At 52.4% G+C, this 18860-nt stretch overlaps 2 protein-coding genes across 4 annotated transcripts in view; both read left to right on the forward strand.

Moving 5' to 3' along the window:
* Positions 1-11070, forward strand: part of LOC101175137 (histone deacetylase 4) — a 34108-nt gene extending 23038 nt beyond the window's left edge. For all 3 annotated transcript variants that reach the window (XM_078930398.1, XM_078930390.1, XM_023949147.2), the window contains 20 exons: positions 784-912; positions 982-1091; positions 1168-1302; positions 1378-1549; positions 1970-2187; positions 3464-3679; positions 3802-3997; positions 4244-4377; positions 4449-4551; positions 4630-4676; positions 5540-5647; positions 6373-6428; positions 6522-6609; positions 6691-6810; positions 6882-6979; positions 7053-7171; positions 7243-7376; positions 7496-7580; positions 7661-7805; positions 8512-11070. In XM_078930398.1, the coding sequence (XP_078786524.1) occupies positions 784-912; positions 982-1091; positions 1168-1302; positions 1378-1549; positions 1970-2187; positions 3464-3679; positions 3802-3997; positions 4244-4377; positions 4449-4551; positions 4630-4676; positions 5540-5647; positions 6373-6428; positions 6522-6609; positions 6691-6810; positions 6882-6979; positions 7053-7171; positions 7243-7376; positions 7496-7580; positions 7661-7805; positions 8512-8554 (2456 nt within the window). In that variant the 3' untranslated portion in view covers positions 8555-11070. The remainder of the gene's footprint in view (positions 1-783; positions 913-981; positions 1092-1167; positions 1303-1377; positions 1550-1969; positions 2188-3463; positions 3680-3801; positions 3998-4243; positions 4378-4448; positions 4552-4629; positions 4677-5539; positions 5648-6372; positions 6429-6521; positions 6610-6690; positions 6811-6881; positions 6980-7052; positions 7172-7242; positions 7377-7495; positions 7581-7660; positions 7806-8511) is intronic.
* A 965-nt stretch (positions 11071-12035) lies between these two features.
* Positions 12036-17692, forward strand: LOC101173845 (ribose-phosphate pyrophosphokinase 2). Its single transcript, XM_004066745.5, has 7 exons — positions 12036-13792; positions 14988-15171; positions 15700-15798; positions 15874-15998; positions 16118-16291; positions 16377-16536; positions 16946-17692. The coding sequence occupies exons 1-7, from the start codon at positions 13671-13673 to the stop codon at positions 17036-17038; spliced, it is 957 nt and encodes a 318-aa protein (XP_004066793.1). The 5' UTR covers positions 12036-13670; the 3' UTR covers positions 17039-17692.
* Positions 17693-18860: the final 1168 nt, after the last annotated feature.

The following is an 18860-nucleotide window of genomic DNA, read 5'->3' on the forward strand; positions in this document are numbered from 1 at the left end:
TCAAACGTGTCTTTTTATTGATTATTCCTGCTTTCATACAGAAATCCTCTATTTATACAATTGATTTTTACTTTCTTAAAACATCCACCTGAACTGATCTCTTCTCAGGAAGTTCTTGTTTTTGGTCAAACTACATTTTTCTGTTAGTTTTTGATTTAAAGATGAACTTTTTTTGGACCAAAGTCTCCCTTTATCCTCATGAAAACAGCGTAGATGAAGCCAATGAAAGGAGGAACCCGTGGAACTGGGCCGGGGCGGGAAGGGAACTGTTTTAAACGGGGGGGGGGTAGGTTGGACGTCCATCGGTGTTGATGGGTCTGACTCAGTCTGGACGGCGGCGCCCGGCGGCCCACGTTGTGTTGGCGTGACTTCACACTGCTGTTTATTGTTACCTATTTTTACCGGAGTTAGAGAGGCGAGGAGCGGGAAGACGGCGTCTGTCGTGGTGGAAGGGACAGAAAAGGCGGCTGCTGATTGGCCGGACAGCATAAACACGTCATTAGTGTCACATGCCGTTCCCATCCGCACAAAAGACCAGAATGCGCCTCAGCGGGCCGACGCCCCTCCCAGATTACAGCCGGTTGCTGTTTGGGAAGCATCTGAGCGGGGGAGGGGGGTCACGCTGAGTGAGACGGTTTGTGTCACAAAAGGGGGGGGCACCTTTCCAGGTTTGGAGCTGAGAGGCCTGCCCCCCTCACTGATGCATCCTTGGGGGGGTGTCCCCCCGCCTGGCGGTCTCCTGAGGAGGTGAAGCGGCGTTCTGACTCGTTCTTCCCCCCCCAGCCTCCGAGCCGAACCTGAAGCTGCGCTCCCGCCTGAAGCAGAAGGTCAGCGAGCGCCGCAGCAGTCCTCTGCTCCGCCGCCGCGACAGCCCCATCGCCACCGCCAAGAAGCGCTCACTGGACATGGCAGGTGGGGGCCGCTGCCCGGCTGCCGTCTCCCCCGACCGGCGGCGGCGTGACCATGCTCCTGTGTGTGCAGATTCGGCGTGCAGCAGCGCTCCGGGCTCGGGCCCCAGCTCCCCCAACAACAGCTCCAACAGCATCCCCAACGAGAACGGCGTCGCCGTGGCGGTTTCCAACAGCATGGAGGTAACGGCTGGGCGCCGCCTTTCTACGATTTCACCGCTCTGCAGTGCAAAGCCCGTGACTCTCCGGTGTGTTTCAGGTGTCTCTAGCCCAGCGGCTGTGCGGCGGCGCCGAGGCGGGCTCCGTGAACCCCCTCTCCCTCTACACCTCGCCGTCCCTACCCAACATCACCCTGGGGCTGCCCGCCACGGCCACCGCCACCGCCGCCTCCAACGTATGCCAGGAGACAACTTCCCCCATGACTCATCCGTGGTTCTGCCTCACGCCAAACCCCTCCCCTCTCCTGCAGGTCACCTCCGCCCAGCAGGATGGAGGTCTGCAGCCGGCGCTCTCCCTCAGCCCGCCGTTCCACCTGACCCCCTACCTGGCAGAACCGGCCGGCGGGCACGGCGCCCACAGCCCGCTGCTCCAGCACATGGTTCTGATGGAGCAGAGTCCGGCTCAGAGCCCCCTGGTGACGGGTAAGAGGGTCCGACCGGTGCGGGTCAGCGCGAGCTGACGCTGTGGGGTGGAGGGGTGCACCCCCCCCCCCATGTGGTGACAGGTTCAGGGGTCTAAGCTATCGGGCCTTAGTGCCTCACATCTGCCGTTTAGCAGCAAGAACGACCCAGACAGAGCAGGCCCCGCCCACCCTCACAATCACTACCTTTGATCCTCAACCAGGAGCAACCAGGAGGGCTGAGCTCACCCATCCTGGGGGGCATATTCAGAAAAAAGTCACAATTACAGCCCATTACAGCCCCCCAGAGCACAGATGCATCCGCTCACTGATTCAGAAACTTAAAGGTTTTCGTTTCTCGTCGTCTCGTCGCTCAGCGCTTCCTTCCTTTCCTGAGCCTCCAAACCCCCAAAGGTCTTGACGGACTCCTCTGATGTTGCAGGCGTTGGCGGTCTGTCCATGTCGTCGGCGTCCATGGCCAAGCTGCAGCGGCCGCACCGGCCCCTGGGGAGGACCCAGTCGGCCCCGCTGCCCCAGGGGAGCGCCGCCCAGGCCCACGCCCAGGCGCTGGCGCTGCAGCAGCTGGTGGTCCAGCAGCAGCACCAGCAGTTCCTGGAGAAGCACAAGCAGCAGTTCCAGCAGCAGCTGCACCTCAATAAGGTGAAGGCGGAGCCTGGGGGAGGGGAGGGGCTACGGGGCTGGGCGGAGTTTAGGGAACCCCAGCATAGACGAGAAAAGATTTCTGGAGATGTCTGATGTTCTTAAGCTGAAAGAAAGAAGACGACAGGAAAAGTTTAGATCAAAATGATGGGATTAGATCCAGATTAGATCCAGATTAGATCCAGATTAAATCCAGATTAGATCCAGATTAGATCCAGAATACATTCAGATTAATCTGTTAGTTTTTTTTCTTAATGAAATAATTCAAATTTATTCTAATGTTTTAGAAAAAAAAACTTCCTGGTTCAGATCTGAGGTCTGATTGGTCAGAGAGGAGGTGGGGGGGGGGGGGGGGGGGGCGTGTGGGCAGCATTGGGTCGATGGCGAGCACGAGGTTCCCCTACGTGTAAATGTTTGCCTCTGGTGCTGAGGCGGTTGCTACGGCCTGCGCGGCGGTAACTCTGCGCTGCCATGGCAACGGAGCGGAAGCCCCTTCCTTATATGGGCATGGAGGAAGCAGGCAGCCCGTCACTGTCTGACGGCTCTTACCTATTCACGCCGGAGGAGAAGGAGGCGGATGAGGGGAGGGGTTTCCTCTGCTGCCTGCCGTTTGCGGCGCCGCTTCTTACCAGAGCGTCTCCGTGGCGGCCGGCAGCACAGCGAGGACGGCTCAGCTGTTTCATCTGGGGAGAACAAAACCGTTTGTCATTCTCCTTCAGGCGGGGGGCAGAATCTGCTGCAGCTCTAAATTATCAGCATCGTTTAACGTAAAACATTCAGAATAATTTCATGTTTTTGTCCTGAAATGAGGAGAATCAGGAGTCTGTTAATGAGGAGTTTCCTGGGAAAGTGGAGCGGGGGGGGGGGTGATTATGGTGAGAATTTGTGTGAGGGCGGGGGGGGGGGTTGAGCTATGAATGCACAGAAGACATGAACATTGGCCCAGAGGGAGGGGGGAGTGAGGTCTCTGACGTCAATGGCGTCCTCTGGGTCTGAGTCGAGGGACGCCAGGATCACACCTGAATATCTGCCCCCCCCACGCTAATTTACATCATTAACACCCCCCCCACAAACACACAAAGGCGACTCTTCAGACATTATTGTGACTCAGACCCAAATGGGTCGATGAAAGGGGGGGGTGAGGAATGTCTGATTGGGGAGGCGGCATGTTCCCTCAGAACAGGAGCAGCCTCTTTACACCCCCACCGTCACTGTTCTCCATCTTTTCCTCCTTTGGCCCCCCTTTCTAAATGTTCTCCTCTGCCCCCCCCTGCAGATCATGGCCAAGCCCGGTGAGTCCCCCGTGGGACGGCAGCATCAAAGCCACCCCGAGGAGACGGAGGAGGAGCTGAGGGAGCACCAAGAGGGAGGAGCCTCACCAGGGGTCATCATCAAGCAGGAGCCTCTCGACCCCCAGGAGGTGCAGGAGGAGGCGCTGCAGCAGCAAAGGGAGCGGGACAGCCAGACGGAGCAGGAGCTGCTTTTCCGACAGGTAGAGGATCCGATGGGTTGGTTCTGACTTGGTTCTGTGGTGTCTGCTGCCACCTGCTGGCTGGAGGCGGCGCCTCCTGTGATCCTCCTTGCTGACGGGGGCTCCTGTGTCTCTGTGAGCAGCAGGCTCTCCTGCTGGAGCAGCAGAGGATCCACCAGCTGAGGAACTATCAGGCCTCCCTGGAGGCTGCCGGCGTGTCCGTCTCTTTCCCGGGTCACCGCCCCCTCTCCAGGGCGCAGTCCTCGCCGGCGTCCGCCTCCTCCTTCCCCATTAGTGTCCCTTTGCCAGATCCTCCCATCAAGCCTCGTTTCACCACAGGTGGGGCCTCTTCCTTGCAAGTGTCAGTGAGGCGGGGGCGCGTCCTCTGAGCGTGTGAGTGAGGCGGGGGCGGGTCCACTGAGTGGGGGCGCATCTGCCATGTGTGTGAGTGAGGCGGGGGCGCGTCCACTGAGTGGGGGCGCATCCGCCATGTGGGTGAGTTAGGTGCGTCCACTGAGCGTGCGAGTGAGACGGGGGCGGGTCCACTGAGTTGGGGCGTGTCCTCTGAGCGTGTGCGTCTTTCAGGGCTGGTGTACGACTCCCTGATGCAGAAGCACCAGTGCATGTGCGGGAACACCAACAGCCACCCGGAGCACGCCGGACGCATCCAGAGCATCTGGTCGCGGCTGCAGGAGACGGGGCTTCGGGCGCAGTGCGAGGTGAGTGGGGGACCGGACCGGGTCAGACCGGGCCGGGTCACAGCCCTGACCCATCCTGTGTGTGCGTGCAGTGCATCCGAGGGAGGAAGGCCACGCTGGAAGAACTACAGACGGTCCACTCTGAGGCCCACGTTCTGCTGTACGGAACCAACCCGCTGAGGCAGAAATTGGACTGTAAGCGCTGACTCGGGTCGGGGGGGACGCCGTGTGTTGCCGGGTCTCTGAACTGTTCTTCTGACTCCTCATCTCCAGGTTCCATCACCCCCATGTTTGTGCGGCTTCCGTGTGGAGGGGTGGGGGTGAGTCTCTCTCTCTCTGCTTTCACTCCTGATTCTGAACGAGGGACTGGCCGTCATCGGTCCCAGTCAGTGTTTCCATAGCAACCACTCTCCCCAGTCTGGAGTGAGCTTGTTGGAAGGCCACGCCCCTACCACTTGAAATCTGTCAAACGATTTGACCGTTGGACGTGGGGGCCAGCAGACTCTGCCTACTTTTACTGAGGCTTCTGATTGGTCCGTTTAAATAGCTAAAACAGGATTATAAAAAAGATGTCAAAATAAGTCGACTGAGTAACAGCTGTTTATTTCTCTATAGATGTCTACGGGATTTTGGCGACTTGGAGCCACTTCTTGTTTGGAATGCCAGGGGGAGGGGCCACTCAGTCCCGTTCTGTTGTACAATCGATTAAAAAAAGTGCATATGACATGTTGATGTTCTGACGACTAGATTATGAAGTCAAATCATCTCAAGTCAATGAAAAACAGACATTAAAATAAATTTGAAACAAAAGAATGAAATTTAGAAACCGGTTAAAGTATTATTTAGACTTAAAACGTGAATAAAGAGATAAAACTGACTAAATGAAAAATTTATTTGGAGCACCATCTGTTTGTTTTTTTGTATTTTTGTTTTGGTCTTATTTGTTTTGAATCTTTTCGGGTTGACATATGTGAAATCGTACCAGCATAACCCGTCACTCGATGTCCGTCGTGTCCCGCTAGCCAATGGGCTCAAAGCTCCGCCCCCACATAAAATCAGCATCAACTCAAAACTGTAAATTAAGGATTGGAAAGTGAAAAGGGAAAAACAGCAGCTGTAACAGATGAACAATATTCACGTTTTTTTTGTGGGCGGGGTCAATAAAAGTCTTTTTCTGCTTCAGGTGGACAGCGACACCATCTGGAACGAGGTCCACTCATCCAGCGCCGCTCGCCTCGCCGTGGGTTCTGTGGTGGAGCTGGTTTTTAAAGTGGCGACAGGAGAGCTGAAGGTAGTCCTCAGGGCGCCGTCCCGGAGCCCCTTCAGTTTGCTGCAGTCCGTCCGTCTTCTTTCAGGCGTTTAGCGCGGCAGTGATCAGGACATGTTGTTGTTGTCTTTGTTGACTTTAATGACACAAACTTTGAATATGTTGCGTGTTTTGTTAGCTAGCATAACTGTTTCAGGAAGTTAACCCGATAAAGTTTCAGTATTTTAGATAAAGATGAGCTGGGATAACCCTTCCACGCCGGAGCTGTCGCCGGCGACGCCAAAACAACCGTCGCTCTTTGAACTACCGTCAGCCGTTTATTCCAACAAACTCTGATGTGAAACCTAACGAGTCTGTCTGCCGTAAACGGGAAATATTCTGGCGTAAAGTGCAGCATGATGTACGTTGATGGCGTGAAAACGGCGTTACTTCAAAGTGTTGCACATCAGCACCAAGCCGCCTTCCTCTGGGTCAAAACCCAACGGACTTTGGAGTTCGTAACCGGACAAAGAGCTGCGGTTATTTTGTGAACGGGTTCAATGAAGCAGAGAAGGCCTCAGAAACTGACATCTAGTGGCCAAATGACGGCACTGCAGCCGCTAGAGGCTTCTATTGCAGCAGAGCAGTGAAGTTTTGGTTCATGTGAGAGCCGGGAGCTGAAGTAACGGTGATCAAAGGAATCCTGAAATGTTCAGACTGTCCTGTTTGCCGCAAAGCTCTCCGTGTTTGAAACCTGCCCGTCTTTCCAGAACGGTTTCGCCGTGGTGCGGCCCCCTGGACACCACGCGGAGGAGAGCACGCCCATGTAAGGCTGCAGGCTGTGTGTGTGTGCGTGCGTGTGTGTGTGTGTGTGTGTGTGTGTGTGAGTTCCTGACGAGGACTTCTGCTGCGGTTTCAGGGGTTTCTGCTACTTCAACTCGGTGGCCATTGCAGCCCGGCTGCTGCAGCAGAGGCTGAGCGTCAGCAAGGTCCTCATCGTGGACTGGGTCAGTGCCCCCCCCCCCCCCCCCCCCCCCGCTCCCCCTTTTGCCCCGCCACGTCCGCTTACGTTTGTGTTTGCCCCTCAGGACGTGCACCATGGCAACGGCACCCAGCAGGCCTTCTACGACGACCCCAACGTCCTGTACGTCTCTGTGCATCGCTACGACGACGGCAACTTCTTCCCCGGGAGCGGCGCTCCTGACGAGGTGACTGTTGTGAGGAAGAGCGTGTTTGCGGCTGTTGTGGGTGGAAAGTGACGTGGCGTTCTGTCGCTCAGGTGGGCAGCGGTCCTGGAGTCGGGTTCAACGTCAACGTGGCCTTCACAGGAGGCCTGGACCCCCCCATGGGAGATGCGGAGTACCTGGCTGCCTTCAGGTAGAGGAGACCCCGCCCCCTCTGATGAATGTGTGTGGTTCCTGCGGTCACTATCTGCCCCGCCCCCTTTCAGGTCGGTGGTGATGCCGATAGCCAACGAGTTCGCCCCCGACATCGTGCTGGTTTCGTCCGGCTTCGACGCCGTTGAGGGACACCCCCCACCGCTGGGCGGCTACACCCTGACCTCCAAATGTGAGCTGCAGCCCGGCGCCTCCTTCTCCGGCCTCCTTCCCCCTCTGAGCCTCCTCTCTGGTTCTCCCCAGGCTTCGGGTATCTGACCAAGCAGCTGATGACGCTCGCCGGGGGCAGGCTGGTGCTGGCGCTGGAGGGGGGTCACGACCTCACAGCCATCTGCGACGCCTCTGAGGCCTGCGTGGCGGCCCTGCTTGGCCAGGAGGTGAGGGCTGCTCCTGCAGCGCGGAGGAGGAGCTCATAGAAGCAGCTGTGTTTTATCAACTGGCTTCATTCCTGAAGTCAGCCTGCTGACTTATGAACTCGTGTTTTTGCTCCGCCCAGCTGGACCCGCTGCCGAAGTCCGTCCTGGAGCAGAGGCCCAACGCCAACGCCGTCCGCTCTCTGGAGAAGGTCATAGAGACCCACTGTGAGTCCTCCACGCCGGTAAAGTCTGCGGCGGCTGCAGCAGGTGTGCGTCTAAAGCTCTGCTCCCCGCTGTCCCCACAGGTAAATACTGGCGCTCCGTGCATCGCTTCTCGCCACGGCTGGGACTGTCACTCCTGGAGGCCAAGCGAGCGGATTCGGAGGAGGCCGAGGCCGTCAGCGCCATGGCGTCCCTGTCTGTGGCCAACACCAGCACCATGGACCAGAGGTGAGGGGGCGGGGCTTCACTACACCTTTCTATAGGTTTTTACTGAGACTCTTTATGCATTTTAATGAGATCATTAGAACGTAGATGTAACTGGAAGGAGCTGCAGGAAAACAGTGGTTCAATACTTTATAGCATTCAACCAATAGAGTAAAGAAGGGGCGGGGCCAAAGCAGACCACAGCAGAAGACATTTTGCCTGCAGGAAAATAATCAGTTTGATCAGCTTTTATCGTTGTAACCTGACGTCATCCTGCAGGGATGCAGCTCCAGACTTCCTGTTCAGCAACCCTTTCACAATAAAAGCCTGCTAAAGGTGTTTCTATCCAGAGAACCAGCTTCTTCATTTGGAGGCATATTTCTGCCCTCTGGTGGTCCGTTTAGGAACTTGCTTTTGTTGAAAGGAGAGAAACAGTTTTCACCACAAAGAAAGCCCAAATGACACCAAGAAAGAACAGAACGTGACCCGTTACTTCACTTCAGTGTTTCTAGTCAGAACGTTCTCTGTTTTTTCTGGACCAAACTCAGAAGAGCGGCCGCTGGAAACGATCAATACTCTCACTTATGGTTCTGACGCCGGTCAGAACCAGAACGGTTCTGCTGCCGTTCTTTTGCTTACTTTGATGTTTCTCCTCTTAGGAATCAGAAATATTGAAGGGAGGGGGGCGTTTCCCGTTTTAAAGTGTCCCGCTCTGCTCTCCCCCCTGCAGGCCGGAGGAGGAGGAGCCTATGGAGGAGGAGGCGCCGCTGTAACGGCGGCGAAGGTGTCGCAGCGTAACCTTCGACCTCTCCAGAGAAAAGTGGCGACCGATCCTTTCATTTACTCCCCCCTTAAACCCCCACTCACCCCGTCAGTCACCTTGATTGGCGGCCCCTCGGCCTAAAACCAGGGAGAGGGGGGTGGGCTCGGCCTCAGAGTAGGGAGCCAATCAGAAGCCAGAAGACTGAAGCCTTCAACACGACGGCGTTGCTTGGCGGCACTCGCTCAGAGACTTCCGTTTTTTTGCTCCCAGTCTCCGCGCGCCCCCCCACGTGAGCCCGCGGCGGCGGCGTGGAGCGCGTCTGGAGCGGGAGCGCCGTGGAAAGGCGTGGCAACACTGCGGTGCTTCACGCCGTCTGACATTCAGAGACAGCCGCCCCTCTGCAGTCGGGGGGGCGGGGTCCTCTTTTCTTAACTTCTTTCCCTGCAGAACAGAGGGGGGGGCGGGCGCCACGGCGACTTGAGCCGCGCTCACTGTGGATTCTTGGCTTGAGAAGGCTTTGGCGAAGCGCCGCCGCCTGCGGGCGGCTTGGCGGGCGGGAGGAGTGCCTTGGTGAGGATCCGCTCCGTGTCTGGATCATTCAGGATGAGATTGCCTTAAAGATTTTTGTCGCCGTGGAAACCGGCGGCGGGGCGGGAAGCCAGCAGTCCTTCAGCATGTTTACTGGTGACGAAGACGGCGGCGAAGAGTTCCTTTACTTTTGGATGGATCTATTTTTCTGTACAAAACTATAACGGAGACGGCGGCGTGAAGAAAAGACGACGGCCGGCTCTGGCTGAAGGTCCAGCCTCTCATGTAGCTTCCCTTTAAGGCGTGGCCTCCTTCTCCACGGAAGAGCATGCGTCCGGGCACGCCACGCTCCGAGCACGCCACGCTCCTGAATGTTCAAGGCCAAAGCATGCGTCTGCACCCTGGCGCCGCCCACCTGGCCAGGACTCTGGCGTCTGGATGTTTACGACCCGTTTCCAGGCGGATCCGGCCGCCGTGAGCTGACAGCGGTCGGCGCGCTTCTAGTATGACGGGCAGCACGTTCGATTCCCACGCGTCGACGTCAGACGGCCCGTTTGTCCGCTCTTTGTTTTTTACTGCGTGAGATTATTTTTCTAACTTCTGTCATGCGTCTGTCGTGTTTTGATCCGGTTTCTGCGGCGCTGCAGGGGCGCCGTCCACACGCCGACGCCTCCTTCACTGCATTGATCCAAAAGCAGGAGCGACGCCCTTTCTTTCTTTCTTTCTTTCTTTCTTTCTTTCTGCGGCTGCGTCAGCCGCGTTTATCAGCGTCGTATTTATTATACTTTGTACTTGGACATTTCCTAACTGATGACAGCTGTGATCTTGTGGGAGGCGGCCTGCTGGAGGCTCCTCCTCCTCAGACTCTGTTGTTTTCCAGTCGCCCTGCGAGGGCAGAGCGTCACCGCCATCGCTTTTGGGGGCGCGCTCACTTTTGTAAGTCCTGAGAGGAGGCCGTTCAATGCGGCCGGCCGGCGTCACTTTGGCGTGAGGAAGAGGAGGAGCCGTCTGCTTCATCCACCCACAAGTCCAGTAGCGTCACTCTGCAGCCAGCGAGTACGGAAGGCAAAAAGGGACATTTTAAAAATTAAAAAGTGTCCTTTAAATTGACCAAAACATGTCAAAATAAAACATTCATACTTGAAATAGTTTATGAAATGAAAACAAATTCAGTATTTAAACAAATGAACATAAATCAGAACTAAACACGTTAAAAAGGTTTAGCATGAATGTGTGTTCAGTTTAAATCAAAGTCATTTAACAGGATTTTGGTTCTTTTGATCTGGTTTGTAGATAAAGTGTTTTTGTCCCTTTTGGCCTTCCGTAGATGGACCTCCTGCTCTGGAGCTTAGTTTGTAACCTGCAGGTGAGCGTCTCTCCAGCGTTCAGCAGAGCGTCTCCACATCATCAGAAACATTCCACTCCTTCCCTTCGTTTGAGTTTCCATTTTTCCCGGTGGAGCCCGGCTTGCTTTGTGGACGTTCTTTCCTGCGTTCGCCGTCTGCTGGCGCCGACTTTTACTCTGCATGGTTTGTGAGTCCGCATGCCTGCTTGTCTACGTAACTGAAATGTATTTGCACAACAGAAGAAGAACACTGGAGGACTCTGCAGCCCAGCGATCAGGTCTCCATCCTCTGAGAGACACTCGGGTCCAAACGACGGGAAGCATTTCTGGGTTTTGCTGCACTTGGGACGCGCCGGGACGCTTTGAGAGAGACGAGCCGGCGCCCTGAGGACAGAGACTCCAAAGAATGTTCCTGTTCACGGATCCTTTCTGCGTCCACAGACGGCAGGGGGGGAGGGCATGGGTGGCCACGCCCACCCGGGCCAGTTCTCTATAGATATAACCACTGTGGCTCCAGAGCAAACCTGGTTTACATGTAAATGCTAAAACTATTTTTGGTTGTCGTTTGTCCGTGTTGATGAAACTGTTCTTTCTTTGGGACCTACGCTTTGAACATTTCATCATCTATAGAATATATTTCTCAAACAGACAAAGGCCTCCTGTCGTCTTTTGCTCCCTTCAGGAATCCATCAATTCTCTGATGCTGTGGAGGTTTGGGCTCCGGTTGCCGAGCAACGACCCAAAGTCCAGCGGAAAAACCGTCCCAGCCGTCAATAAAGCAGGAAGTGTCTCTGGATTCGCCGCTTCACTGTCCGTTTATCGGCTCTTTCTGGCTATTTGAGAGTTTTATCCTGGAAAAATCCGGACTCAGAGTCAGGAAAAAAACAGGATTTAGGTTTAAAATGATGGAAAAAAAGTTTTTTCTTTGACCTTTTTGGGATGTAAAGAGCAGTGCAGGACTTTCTTTTTATTTTTTAGCTACTAAGTTGAAGTAAAGCAGAACAAATGAGTTTTGGAGAAGACATAACATTCATTTCACACAAAAACATTCACAGCTTTCTGATTCAGGCTTTTACAGACAGAACTGATGCTTTTCAATTTGATTGACAGGAGGAAACAATGATGAGAATTTACATTTATAAACATTCAAATGGTTGAATATTATAACAAGATGAATTATGACTTTGATTTTTCGATTCACATGTTTACTATGAAAGCCAAAAATGCTAAGTTCACATCTCAGAGTGAAGTTGGAGGGAAAATGTTCTCTGATGAATTCTAAACACTTTCCTACAAAGACGGTTCATTGTTTCTGGTTTTTCTTTGTTTGGGTCGATTGTTTTAATGCATGAATGGATCAGTGGATAAATTACTTTAAAGGAAATGTCTTTGGTTTAATTGTTTATCATAAATGTTTGGGTCCCCCATCATCCTGTTCTCCAGTGGGTTTTGGTGCAGAAATGACCCCCCCCCCCTTGAAACTAGACTTGTTTTCTTGTTGTGGCTGAAACACATTGTTTATATTTAAAACAGCTGTTTTAAACATTTTTCATTGGAAACGGCATCAAACACGACGACAAACTCTTTAGGAGTCACAACCACATCGTGTTTAGTATTCAGTGGAAGAGCGGCGTGTGACGCTGCTGCTGTTCTGTAGCTGCTGCTGCTGCTGCTGCTGCTGCTTTTGCTGCTGCTGTTTCTGCTGCTGCTGCTGCTGCTGCTGCTTTTGCTGCTGCAGGATGTGACCCATGAAGACTCAGGTGACTCCTAAGTAGAAAACTGGATTACACAAGCGGGGGTCACGCGTGTGCACAGAGCTGCTGCAGATAAAAACCTGCGTCTTCTGCACTAAAGTGATGCAGCAGCGTGACACGCATCAACATCCACGCGCTCAGCTGATCCACGGCGTCTGTGTCCCCGAAGGGAAAGAACCACTGCTGGCCTTCAGTCTGCAGGTCTTTGAGCACTTTTTATGTGGTCGTTTGGAGGCGGAGTCTAACCCACACGTCACACGGTTTTATCAGTTCATTTTAATTTGACAGGATTTTTATCAAAAGTTATCCAAGTTTTTTCAGAAAAACTGAGGGAGGGGTCTAGTGTGCAGACGTTTCATGAATCTCAACTTTACTCTGAAATGTTTTTGTTGAAAGACCCCCCCCCCCCCCAAAAAAAACAGTCTTTTTGAAGGGTGGGGGGGTTAGTGATTTCTAATGTTTGGGACAATTGATGATACACGAATTTAAATGTACACATCAGTACTGAATGATCATATAATGTCACATTTTACATGGGGGGGTGGGGGTGCGGGCAACAATAGTCATTAATAAAATAGAGAAACGTAGTTTCCTTTGCAGATGATGGAGTCAGAACCAACATGGAGAAGTTCTGTTTGATGAACTTATCTGAATCTAACTTCTGACAGACGACTGGTTGGGTTGACTGATAGAGTTGGGTGTCATCAGCGTAGAAGTGGATGAGTGTCCAAATAGATACCCAATAATAAAGGAAGGGCCCCAAGAAAGAGCCCTGGGGGACCCCTGAGGTAATTGGAACAGAGGAAAGCTGAGTGACCTGTGACGGAAACCAGACTTAAATGGTGAGTAGAGAATTCTGGGTAACGTGGACGTGAAATTGGGTGGAGAGTAAAGTTCTGAGGATCTTTGACATTGATGTAAAAAGCTGTTTGGATCAGAACCAACTGCTGTTTTTAAAACTAACTGAACAAATACAGAACAGATTAGGGGGGGGGGCAGAGTTAACAAAAACTGGGGGGTTGAGGGAACAGTTGTTAACTCCCAGCAGAAGGTTTCTGACGTCTTTTATGGCCTTTAAAGATGTCCGTAAATGACTTATACACGTTTCTTTAAAACATATTTGATAATTACACCATTTTTGAATAAACTGCAATAATTTTTAAACTTTTTTGTAAACTATATTATACCTAATGTGTAAAAATGAATAAAGTAATAATAATGTGAACTTTAATGATTACAAACATGAGTAATTAAGACATTTGAAGCTGTTTACTTAAGAAAAAGTCGGAGTGCGCGCGCGCGCTTTGTAAACAAAAAGCCTACGTCACAGGCCCTCCGTCCAATCAGCGCGCAGTCCTTCCTCCTCCGTGCAGAGTCGGACCTTCGGCAGCGCCATGCCAGAGCTGCTGCTGCTGTAGCCGCGTCCTCTTCGTCGCTCCTCCTCCTCCTCCTCTCGTTCTCAGCGGCCGCAGCGGAGCGGCGGGGCTTCGGGCTTCGACATGCCGAACATCGTGCTCTTCAGCGGGAGCTCCCACCACGACCTGTCCCAGAAGGTGGCCGACCGGCTGGGCTTGGACCTGGGGAAGGTGACCACGAAGAAGTTCAGCAACCAGGAGACGTGGTGAGCGCGCGGCGGCCGCTCGCGCTACACACTTTGTTCAGAAAAGCGCTCGTCTGCGCGGCTCGCGGGTGTCATCGGCGTCACGTGGACGAGTTAGCTTTAAGCTAGCTCGTAGACTTGTGCACGTGATCCTTCCGCCACATGTAAACACACGAAGCTAGGAGGCTAACGGCGGTTTGTGCTGCTGGACGCGGCCTGCGGCGCTCTGCGCAGCGGATGATTGTCTGCACTGGGTCCGCCTGAAGCGGGGCAGACCCCCGCAGCGTTGCGTGGCGCTGCTGCGGGGTAAACCCGCGGTGAGGTCACGGTTTGATCCCGTGTTGCGCTGTTAGCATTTTCTTAAAATGCTCATTTTTGGAAAAAAATAAAATGTAAATATCCGCGTTGAAGTTTAAATTCTGGTTGTGTAAACATTTATTAAGTGTAAGTTTGTTGTTTTGCTTTAAATTAAATCTTCCACTTTAACCAAACCGAACCACGGTGTTGTCCGATAATGGATGCTCCCCGTGTTGCCACTCCATTGCATGGAAATGGCTGGCTACAGACGACACGTGTAAACACAGCTGCCTGCTCTGTTGCCATGAAGGTTAAGGCAGGTAACTAATGCACAGCTAACCTGGTTAGTGACACAACCTTTGAGCAGAGACTTGGAGCTTCAGGGTTCTTCTGCTGGAGCTTTGAGAACCATTTAAATCAGGAAAAGTCCATCTCTCTGCAGGATTTACTCTGAATTCTGATGAGCATGAAGGTTATTCAGTCCTTCTGGATGTTCTGATCCATAATTGTCTTTTTTGAACGTGTTCTTTTGTGGATGGGTTTGTGGATTCTCTCTCACAGACTCCACCGCTGCAGGTTTTCCCTTCCAGGAAATGTTTACGCCACAGAAACACAAAACAAGGATTATCATCCGGCGATTACAGAGACGGTGAAATGTTGTTTGGACCAGACGGTTCTCAGAGGTCAGGGATGCCAGCCAGGGTTTAGTGGGATTCAAACCACCGCCCTCCTAATGGTGGGAACGCTGCACGCGTGAACACATCTGGACAGTCTGCCGGCGCTCTGGAACAAACGTCTTTCCAGTGACCAACAGTTTAGAACTGAACAGAGAACCCGGGTTTCTCAGTCTGGATCTGAAGGTTCTGCTGGTTCTGCTGGTTCCCTGACGGGAAGGCCGTGTTCCCCTCTGTGTCGGCAGCGTGGAGATCGGCGAGAGCGTGCGCGGCGAGGACGTGTACATCGTGCAGAGCGGCTGCGGTGAGATCAACGACAACCTGATGGAGCTGCTGATCATGATCAACGCCTGCAAGATCGCCTCGTCGTCCCGGGTCACCGCCGTCATCCCCTGCTTCCCGTACGCCCGGCAGGACAAGAAGGACAAGGTAAGGGGCGGGGCCAGAGGCTGCGGCGTCGTGATGTCGCTGCCTGGGGGGCGGCGGCTGCAGGAGCAGAGTTCTAAAGAATCCAGTCAGATTATTGCTGAGAAAACCGTTTGGGTTTGAGGACAGACCAGGTCTTCAATGGGACTTTTAGTAAAAAAATCCCTAAAATTGTTGCTTTTTCCGTCTTTAAATTTCTGTTTTTTACAGTGAAACGAGTTTTTGAAACAACATTGGAGTTTTTAGAGTCCAGCTGAGGTTCTGCTTTAGCGTTTCTCTCCTGCTGCTTCCATCTTTATTGATCCGCTTCTCAGGGACGTTTACATTCAGCTGATAAGGGGTCATGTGACTGGGGGGGGGGGGTGCTTGACGCTGGTCCGTTTGGCGTTTGTGGTCGCAGGTTTCAGTTTCAAGGTCAGAAAAGGCTTTTAAAGATGCCTGGTAGTCATGGCGACGTGCGACTCCACCCAAAAGCGGAGGGTTCTGTTCTGATGACGGTGTCCGCCCTGAAGCCGGTTCTCCTCCTTTCAGAGCCGGGCCCCCATCTCGGCCAAGCTGGTGGCCAACATGCTGTCGGTGGCCGGCGCCGACCACATCATCACCATGGACCTGCACGCCTCGCAGATCCAGGTCAGCGCCGGGAGGAGCGCGGTAGGTCCTCCTGCAAGCCCCTCCCCCTCCTGAGCAAGCCTGTGTCTCTTATAGGGGTTCTTCGACATCGCCGTGGACAACCTGTACGCAGAACCCGCCGTGCTGCAGTGGATCAAGGAGAACATCCCCGAGTGGAAGAACTGCATCATCGTGTCTCCAGACGCCGGCGGAGCCAAGCGGTGAGCCAAGATTCAGAGTTTCCCAGCTGGGCCTGAAGCTGCACCGGAACCAGAACCTCCTGGCATCCAGAGCGTTTTTAAAGGTGGTTGAAGGCTGGTTCTCTGCTCCTACCCCTCAGCGTGACCTCCATCGCAGACCGCCTGAACGTGGACTTCGCTCTCATCCACAAAGAGAGGAAGAAGGCCAACGAGGTGGACCGCATGGTGCTGGTCGGGGACGTCAAGGACCGCGTGGCCATCCTGGTGGACGACATGGCCGACACCTGCGGCACCATCTGCTTCGCCGCAGACAAGTCGGCACCTCAGAGCACTTCGGAACCGCCCAGGTCCGTTGGGCCGCCAGGTTTCAACCCAAACTCTGCTCTGTGTGTCGACCAGGTTGATTGAGGCCGGCGCCCTGAAGGTCTACGCCATCCTCACACACGGCATCTTCTCGGGTCCCGCCATCTCCCGCATCAACAACGCCCCCTTTGAGGCCGTGGTGGTGACCAACACCATCCCACAGGAGGAGAAGATGAAGGCGTGCCCCAAAATACAGGTATGGGGGGCCAGGTTCTCCAGAACCTCTGAGAAAGGGTTTGGATTCCTGGAGACTGAACCTCCACAAGTCAGAGTGGTCATGTCAGCTCAGTGACCCAATCGCTGGACCTGAGGAGTTTGCTGCCATCTAGTGGCTGCAGGGTGTCATTACATCTATTTAACTTTTTTTTTCCGCATTTAAAAAGCAGGAAAACGTCATTTAGGATGAAAATCAGATCAAGTACTGACTTCTGCTTCTCAAAGGAAGGATGGAACATCCTCCTGGTCTGGTGTGAGGGCTCACTGTGACTGCCGTGGGGGGGCGGGGGTCACTTTCAGAGGGAAAAACAAAGACTCGGGTTATTTTCAGACACCAAAGTTCAAACCAACGTGAATATTTCCTCCCCCCCTCCCCCCCTCCTTTACAGGTCATCGACATCTCCATGATCCTGGCGGAGGCGATCAGGAGAACCCACAACGGCGAGTCCGTGTCGTATCTTTTCAGCCACGTGCCGCTGTGAGGGGGAGACGCCGCCCCCCCCAAACCTACCTCCCTCCCTGCCTTCATAGTTTTCCCATCAGGCACCTGGACTGACCCCTTCACCCCCACACCTCCTTTAACAAGCCTCCAAAAAGGACCTGATGGGCTTCAGCCAAGTACCTGTGACCTTCTGAAGGGTCACGCCCACGCGGTGCAGTGACATTTTTCCGCCAGCAGATGGAGCCAAACACCATTTCAATTTTTTTTCTCCTTGAAGTTTTATTTATGAGTTTTTTCTGACTTTTACCAAAGGGTCCATTTTTATCGTGTCTTGTTTTTCCTTCTTTTAACCCGCTCTGGCATGTCTTAAGAACCTTCCAGACTCTTTCCTGTTTCTAAATGAAGACTGAACATCAGCGTCTAACTCACTAACAGTCTGATGCCACAAACCCAGAACATTTCAGCCTCTGTCATTTTCTCAGAGGATTTTTTTCTCCTATTTTACCTTCTGACTCCTTACTAACAGATTTAGATAATCCTGAAAAAGCCAAAAAGCTTTTGTTAGAGATTCCAGCGTTGATTTGTTAAAAAGAAGAAAATCGTCACCGATTGCCTGAAAATGGATGGAAAAGATTTTTTTTTTACAGGTAATTGAAGACGAGCTGCTTCTTTAATAATAAAGGTCTGAACATCATCAGCGTCTTTGCCTGTTTCTGACAGAAGAATAAAACCTTGAAGCTGTTGTGTTGCTGCAGAATTCAGAGGAAACTAAATAAAGCTTCAGTATGTAGAAACGGAAGTAAATTTGTTCCTTTAAGTCCTGCTTACAGCTGCAGTTGTGTAAAAACGCTTTAGCTTTAAGCTTTTCACGCCACACGTCACTTATTTGCAACATGCTCATAAATCCAGGAACCAATTTATCGTCACCCATAATATAACATATATTTTTTATAAAGTTATCCGTAAACTTGAACAAAGTAGGATTTTGATGTGATGAACTTCCACTTTGTTGGATCTTAATTGATTCCACCTTGTGACTTAATTCCAAACACCTGTAGGGTTCAGGTGAGTTTAGACATCTAATGAAAACACAGAGTTTCCCCTTGTTGGGATTAATAAAGTTCATTCATTCAAACACTTCCTAAAATATCAAAATAATCTTTTTTTCTCAAATGAACCTTTTTCAATCTGAACTTTTTTTACGTATGAAAATCAGGGAAGAGCAGTGAATACATCTGTCCACAAGGGGTCGCCAGTGTACAGGAGTCCGTCCTGACCATTACTAAAGAGTTTTTCTTTTAATCACCAAATGTATAGATTTATACAAAAGCGTCGTTAAACTTTAACCAAGCAATAAAACATAAAAGTATTAGTAAAAATGAAAACATGTCATTGTGTTTTAGGCTTCAGTGAGTCGCGTTGTTCCGTGTTCAGCTGCAGGGTTCCCGCCTGTCCAGCAGGGGGAGCTCGAAGCCCGTGTTGGCAGCGCTGTGACGTCACGCTCATTAGCATTTCAGCCTATAAAGCGGTGTGCGCCGAAGCAGCCACAGTCGAGCCCCACCGAGCAGAACTTCTCACGCATCTCCGAGATCACCTGTGAGTCTTTGATTCTGACGCTTCACTTTCCTCTGAGGCTTTCTCGGTGTTTAGGGAGATTCAGGGTCACGTGATTAAGTTAGGATTTTTGCTTTCATTTAAAATCTTTTATATTTGCATTTGAAAAGGGAAGGGGGGGGGGGCGGTAAAAATGTGTTAATGTTGTGGGCACATTAGCGTGCTCTTTGTCTCACGCGCTCACATTAATGCTAGCTTCCTTTGTTGTTCCCGCGTGAGCAGCACGCGCTGCACTGCCGTCCGTGTTT

Source organism: Oryzias latipes, chromosome 2 (assembly GCF_053564925.1).
Source record: "Oryzias latipes strain Hd-rR chromosome 2, Olatipes_Hd-rR_3.1".
NCBI classification, from domain to species: domain Eukaryota; kingdom Metazoa; phylum Chordata; class Actinopteri; order Beloniformes; family Adrianichthyidae; genus Oryzias; species Oryzias latipes.